General features: G+C 36.3%; 2 protein-coding genes across 3 annotated transcripts in view; one reads left to right on the top strand and one right to left on the bottom strand.

Moving 5' to 3' along the window:
* Positions 1-1598: 1598 nt before the first annotated feature.
* LOC107679113 (trypsin inhibitor ClTI-1-like) lies at positions 1599-2488 on the bottom strand. Its single transcript, XM_016474568.1, has 4 exons — positions 2329-2488; positions 2088-2128; positions 1894-2003; positions 1599-1794 (listed from the first exon to the last, which is right to left on the bottom strand). Exons 1-4 carry the CDS (start codon positions 2363-2365, stop codon positions 1749-1751), a joined length of 234 nt encoding a protein of 77 aa, XP_016330054.1. The 5' UTR covers positions 2366-2488; the 3' UTR covers positions 1599-1748.
* Positions 2489-2715: 227 nt separating this feature from the next.
* The window catches only part of LOC107679112 (UV-stimulated scaffold protein A), a 33937-nt gene continuing 29467 nt past the window's right edge, over positions 2716-7185 (top strand). Inside the window, exons 1-4 of one of the 2 annotated variants that reach the window (XM_016474565.1) lie at positions 2716-3036; positions 3258-3380; positions 4310-4640; positions 5243-5363. In XM_016474565.1, the coding sequence (XP_016330051.1) occupies positions 3262-3380; positions 4310-4640; positions 5243-5363 (571 nt within the window). In that variant the 5' untranslated portion in view covers positions 2716-3036; positions 3258-3261. Of the gene's footprint in view, positions 3037-3068; positions 3166-3257; positions 3381-4309; positions 4641-5242; positions 5364-7185 lie in introns of those variants that run through there. The other variant, XM_016474566.1, reaches the window with a different exon arrangement.

Below are 7185 nucleotides of genomic sequence, written 5' to 3' on the forward strand. Positions count from 1 at the left end.
ATGGGATGATTGTTTTTTACATTTTCATCTATGTTTATTGTATCTGTCCCTAACAAATAAAACATTAAATAAATAAATAAATAAATAATTGTGCGTGCATCTATTAATCATTTTGAGCCTAATATCATCCCATACATTCCCTCATATCTCTTACTCATGAACACAAACATCGCTTGAAACCACACATCATAAGAAATTACCACATTTGTGTAATGAAGACATAACCTCCACGTTTGTTGAGGTTATGAGCAGCTCTGAAGTTCAGAGCTATCAGCGCATGCGTGACCTTATAATATTATATATATGATTACAATATCAAAAATACTTATATCTATATATATTAATCGCTATATACACTAAAACATTGTTATAACAAGATCATGTTTATTTTATTCTTAATATATATTTATTATATTTTTATTGTCATCTCACTCATCGTGGATCTGCATTTTCTAGAATTTCTATAATAAAAATACATGTGATATTTCTTATTATATAATTAGCAACAAACAAACAATATAATTCTTATTCTCAGTGATTAAAAGATTAAATGAAAAAAAATGTGAAAAATGATTGCACAACCATCAATTAGGTGGTGATATGCAGTAAGTATGCAAATGACCATTGAACAAAAGAAGGAAGAAGCAGCATGGCACATTTTTTCTTAGCATTGGTTTCCATGGTGACTCGTCGATTCGTCGCTCTGTTGAGTACGTGTTAACCGTGAACATTCTCTGAGTTGACTGAACTTACTCCCGGACGAGTTTTTGGAACCAGCATACCCAAAGTCCCTTTTTTTCTATTGTCTTTAGCATACCTGAAGTAAGCAATGTTTGGGTTAATCAACCGAGAGTTTAGGGTATATGTGACGGCAAGTTAACCTTGCTTTCTGAAATACACCCCAGGTTTGATCAGATATTTGTGTAAATCAATATAAATTACCATACATTTGTGTAATATACATTGTATATAATACATTAATGTATAGAAATATTAATATAAATTGTCATATTAGAAAGTTCTAAACCAAGTGATAAATATCTATTGCAATGTTTATTATGAAAGTAAATGTAATTTGGATATATTAAGGTGTCTTTACACAGCTGCTCTTGTTTAAAACAGTGTAAATGCTGCATAAAAGGCATATTAAATTATGCCTGCTGTGACCCACCTCAGCCCCAAAATATATAGTTGCAATTGCTGTATAAATGCATTTATCCCATCTATGAGCGGTCTTAAACTTTTTTTTTATTACTAGACTGAACTTCATTGCTACACTGAATATTGACATAGCTAGAATATATCAGAATTCTGTTGCCAAAAAAGGACACTTCTGCCCCAGGACCGAAGTTCATTCAGTTCGAACACCGATCAATAACCCCATACTCATTAACACCACATTTTTCCAAAAGTAGACGTTAACCATGCACAATGTTCATATCAACCTGATAATGTCTCACTGCCCTAGCTAGACAGTTTTCTTTTGATTGTTTCCTTAGTGTTATTATAAATATAGCTCATAAAGCTTATACACAGGAGCTACATGAGTTGTGATGAATAGCGCCCATTTATATTAAAGAAAGTACAGTACAAAGCAGTGACTTCTATATCAAGGTTTTATTAAAGGATTAGAATGTTTTTAAAAGGGCACACAACACACACTTTATCTTAAGACAAAAACCAGTAAAAAACAGCATGTGGTTCCAGGTTCATGTCACATATACAGAACATAAATGAGTGGATTTGTCTCAGCATTTGCCCTTCTTGGAGATTAATATGTTGACTTTCTCCTCCCTATGACAAGACAGTCAAACAATTTTTCAAAAGGACACCAGTAAGAACAGTATGAACATTAAAATGGTAGATAAAAATTACAAACTTGATTTAACTTACATATTTAACAAACACAGCATGCATTCGTTGGAGTATGTGACTCCATCAGTACCACACACAGGGTTATATTCCCGGGTACAGACGGGCAAGAAGTACTCAGAGCAGTTTGGCTGCCAACAAAAGCACACAGACTACATTAGATACATGTAGTGGTTAAATAAAGCACCATAAATAGGTTTTAATCTTCAACGCACCTCTTTAGAGCCACCAGGGATAACAGCTCCTCTTGCCAAAGCTGTTTAGAATCATATAAACGTGAAACACACACAGTCAGAGAGAGAAAGAGATAAATAACTCACCACGTTATATAAAGTGCCTGCTATGTAATTTTTGTTGCTTGGACTTTAAATTAAGGATTTCAAAAATAACGTCTTTTTTCCCCCAAAAACATCAGACTTTGATGTTCTTTACTGCCAAAATCAGTTACAGACTCACCTGCCAAACAGAGCACCAGAACAACCCGTGCCAGCATGATTCAAATGGTAGATAACCAATTGTATACAGCGATGTGTTGACTGTAATCAATCACTCTCAGGTTAGTCCTTTTATTGCACTTTTGCTCCCACCCACAGAGCGGTTACAAATATACAAAGTGCGTCACTCGAATTCTACAAAGCCGAAGTCATGCTTTAAATATTCATCAAGCTGCCCGACGCTCGGTCAATATGCCTCGCTGATTGGCTGACAAGCAGACGAGTGTAAGTGGGCGGTTGTCAGCTTGTCAAATAAGAATAAAGGAAGAAGTCTTGACTAATGAATATTGATATTGTACGTAACAACGCTCACTAAGCAACGTCAGCACCGTCTAATTAATAATCATGAGAAAATATTTTGCCGTAGATTCTCAATACGCGCGCGGCACAGGTGTACAGCCTTACACTTAAAATAATTCGTATTAAATTATATTAACGACTACGTTTCAGTTGTAGTTCAGTCCGTTTTCAGTGAAAATGTACAGAAGAGAGCGACTCTTATTTTGAAAATGGACTCTTCACGGTTGCTCAGTATGTCTTTGTTTACATTCCCTGCTCAATCGCACTAAAATACTGAGATGAGCGAACTTCATTTCCAGACGGACACATACATTTGATCTAATACCAGTAGTTATTAAAGCCAGTTTCATTACAGCAGGTGGAGGAAGAGGTACGTGTCATCCATTATAGCCATTAAAGATTTCGGATACAGTTGGTTCGCTCTCTCTCTGTCACTGGTAGACTTTATGAATCTGTCTGTGTATCTGTGTTGAATAGCAGCTGCATAACAAAAACAATTGTGAGTAAAGGCATATAGGAGTAACTGTTTCTCAGTGGTGGTTGCGTTGGCCCATTCCTTCATACTTTCATTCTTTCTTCATTCTGTTATAGGGTTATGTCAAAGATGGACCAAACAATGCGTGATAAGCTCTCACAACTGGTTGAGGAGTTGACTACCTCTGGAGAACCACAGTTAAATCAAGACAAAATGAAGGAAGTGAAGAAAATATGCAAGTATGTTTAGTAGGTTAAAAAATACATGGACCAAACTGTGAGTCATGTGAATAAATTAGGACATTCTGGCAAAGATTTCATAGAAACAGGACAACACACTTCAAGGACATCTTTATTTGCTTAGTGAGTGTTTTTGCCCCATTGCGGCCACTGCATTAGTAAAAGGCCTTTACCCTAGAGCCCATTGAACTTTACCTTAACGTGAACTTAGCAAGAACTTGAGCCAGTAACAATCTTTTGTTTTTGCTGGCAGATGGTGAGGCAAAAAAAAAGTGATTCCGTAAATTTTGATTTCAGATGGTCGCCGTGATTTTGCCAAGTAAGGCATGTTCCTGGATCAACATCTTTTGTTGATCCTGGATCAACATTACTGTCCAAAAATACAGACTTTACCCAATCCCTACCCCTAAACCTAACCTTACCCATAATATTTTACTAAAATCCGAGGAAGAAGCACCTAATCCTGATTGTAAACCTAAAACTGACATTTCCCGAAAAGTTATCCCTCAATTCTGATTGGTTGATTAAAATTATGTTCCAGGATCAACAAGGATGTTGATCCAGGAACATGTTGTACTTGGTGAAATCACAGTCACCGATTTCAGACAGCTATGGCATTATCACAGTGCAGTGTTTCATAGAACACTGGTTAGTTAAATATCATTGGTCACCAAAGCTCTTGCCTCCTCTGCCCAAAGCGTGCTTATGATCTCATTATCTAATCACAGAATGAGGAAACTGGCCTTACCCAGTGTTTATTTATCAGTGTTGTCAGTTATAAAGCCTAATCAAAGTCCATTTCGTGATTTGCCAAGTCAGCATAAATTGCTCATGTACCTGTGTTTGTTTTTGTGGCCTTAGAGCAGCACTGGACATATGACCTTACACTCCTTGTTAAGCTGGAACTCTTCTTCCTTTTCTGACCATAGAGTTTCCACTGACTACGTTGATCATTTCTACCACTTGATTATGACCCAGCTGAACCAAGAGCACGGAGAGATCCGTCTCTCTGCCTTCCAAATGGTCAGTGAGATTTTCAGCCGGTCGCATCACTTCAGAGATCTTCTCATCACAAACTTTCAGGAGTTCCTGGAACTTACAGTAGAAACAGACACTGAGCAGCTGCTGCCTCCACCCAAAGAGGTGGCGAGAAAACTAAGGACACTTGCCATTCAGACTGTGCAGTCATGGCACGCCACGTATGGAGAGGCGTATAAGAAACTGTCTCTGGGATATCACTTTCTAAAGCAGATTAAAAAGGTATTTATCTGGACATGCCTGTTCTGTGATTATGGTATTTAATGCCATCAGTCTGCACCCTGGGACACGTCACTGTTGTTATGTAATTATATAAAGACTGTTATGGAAAATATATTGTGTTCTACCTAAATTTAGCTGTTTAATCAAAGGTGAATGAACCAAGCAGTTTATAAAAAGCTTTTACTATTTAGTAATTGTGTTTCATTGTATTTTCCAATATTATGTTCAAATAGTTTATTATTTACATTTGATTTTCATCCACTTGATGTTATGGGTGGCTTTATTTATGTTATTATAATTCATCATTATAATAGTGAAATGTCTCCCTAAAGGGATAGTTCATTCAAAGATTTTTCATCTTTTACTCACCCTCATGTTGTTCCAAACCTGCATACATTTCTTTATCTACTGAACACAAAAAGATTATATTTTGAAGAATTAAGGGTAACCAAATAGTTGCTGGTCTCTATTGACCTCCATAGTATGAAAAAAAATAGTCAATGCAAGTCAATGGGGACCTGAAACTGTTTGGTTACCCACAAACAGATTATTAATTTTTTTGTAAACTATCCCTTCAAGAAATGCATTGTGTCTTTTTTTAGGTAGATTTTCATGATGTTGAAGCAAGAACACTGGCTGAGAGAAAAAGACAAGAGGAGAAACAGAAGAGATTGGAACGAATTTACAAAGAGAAGCTTGAAAAGGCCAAAGAGGAAATGGAGGGTAAACACCTTTATTTCCACAAACTGTAACTCCACTGAAAAACACACACAAAAAAACTTATCTATAGATAAGTACTTGTTATCTTTTGAACATGAAAATTAATTAACAAAATAAATGAAAATATAAAAGTAAAATCATTTTAGAAATGATCTACGCTAGAATAAAGTAATTTGATTATTCCTTGATATATTTACACACATATTTTTATTTTATATAAATGTAATTTTTATTGCCGTTATATCACTTTACCTCTAAACGTTAAGGGCTAGCAATGTGGCAAACAGGCCAATAATGCCACAGCACTCTTTACAATGCAAAGGAACATAACAATCATGGAGCCATATGAGTGCAAGTGCACTATTGGCTTGTTTTCCGAAATTTTGTCAAATTCTTTTACTGAATAATCAACAAAAATTCCTTAAAGTGGAACTACTAATCTACAATAAATAACTCAGTTGCCAGTGACATCATAACATTGACACAACTGCATTGCCATGTTTATATTTCCACACATTCTTGAGAGGACTTCTTCTGATTTCAGTGAGTAAACATTACCCATCCAATCTCTGTTTTTATATCTGAAGTCAGCCTACAGTATACTGCAGAATTTCTACACAGTATTTTGATCTTGGAATTACTGCTTATTGAAAGTGGGAGTGAGCTATGTTCATCTTTAATTATAGTTCTCTATACTTCTTCTTAATTATAGTATCGAACATCAGATCAGCTGATGTATAAGGCACCTACAGTACATATATTATAAATACCACATATAAATACCAATGTGTTCATTCTAGAAACACATCATCTGCAATTTATTATTTGGTAGGTTAGGTTGTTGCCGCTCAATTACAGTCATTTCTAGCTCACAATGAACTCTGATCTTTTTATGAATCTCTGAAACTTTGATATGTTTCAGTCAGGTTTTCGTTCACAACACAGTACTGAAACTGCTCTAGTAAGGGTTATAAACGACCTACTCCTTTCTGGTGATTCGGGCAATCTTTCTATACTTCTACTACTCGATCTCAGCTCAGCTTTTGATACGGTCTCTCATAAACTATTACTCATGCGCCTCTCAGAGATTGGCATCTCAGGAATGGCGTTATCCTGGTTTTCCTCATATCTGACGGACAGACAATATTACATCACCATACATAACTATAAATCTCCCTCTGTCCCTCTTAAACAGGGTGTGCCACAGGGCTCAGTCCTAGGGCCATTATTATTTATTGTTTATATTATGCCCCTCGGACAAATTATTCGCCGCCACGGTCTACAGTACCACTGCTATGCCGATGATATTCAGATATACACTTCCTGCCGACCTGACTCTCTCCACCAGACTGCATCTCTATTGTCATGTGTCAATGAGTTAAAGACCTGGCTTAGCTCCAACTCTCTCAGTTTGAATTTGACTAAAACAGATATCTTACTTGTCGGGCCCCCAACTGTAACAAAAAACATATCAAATGCCCCTAGATTTGGCCTCGAAGCCACATCAATTATCCCATCTGCCACAGTTAAAAACTTAGGTATCATTCTTGACTCTGCTTTAAATCTAGATGCTTATATTAGTAAGCTCTCCAAAGCTGCATTTTTTCAACTTCGCCGTATTGCCAAACTCCGTTCCTTCATCAGTCCAAAAGATGCTGAATTACTAGTAAATGCTTTAATCACATCTCGCCTTGATTACTGCAACGCTCTTTTTTCCGAATTACCAGTACGCTCCATCTCTCGATTGCAATCTATTCAAAATTCTGCAGCGAGAATGCTAACTTACACTAAACGGTCTGCACATATCACTCCTATTCTATTCAAC

The sequence above is a fragment of the Sinocyclocheilus anshuiensis genome, unplaced genomic scaffold (genome assembly GCF_001515605.1).
Source record: "Sinocyclocheilus anshuiensis isolate Anshui unplaced genomic scaffold, SAMN03320099.WGS_v1.1 scaffold2422, whole genome shotgun sequence".
Lineage (NCBI taxonomy): Eukaryota > Metazoa > Chordata > Actinopteri > Cypriniformes > Cyprinidae > Sinocyclocheilus > Sinocyclocheilus anshuiensis.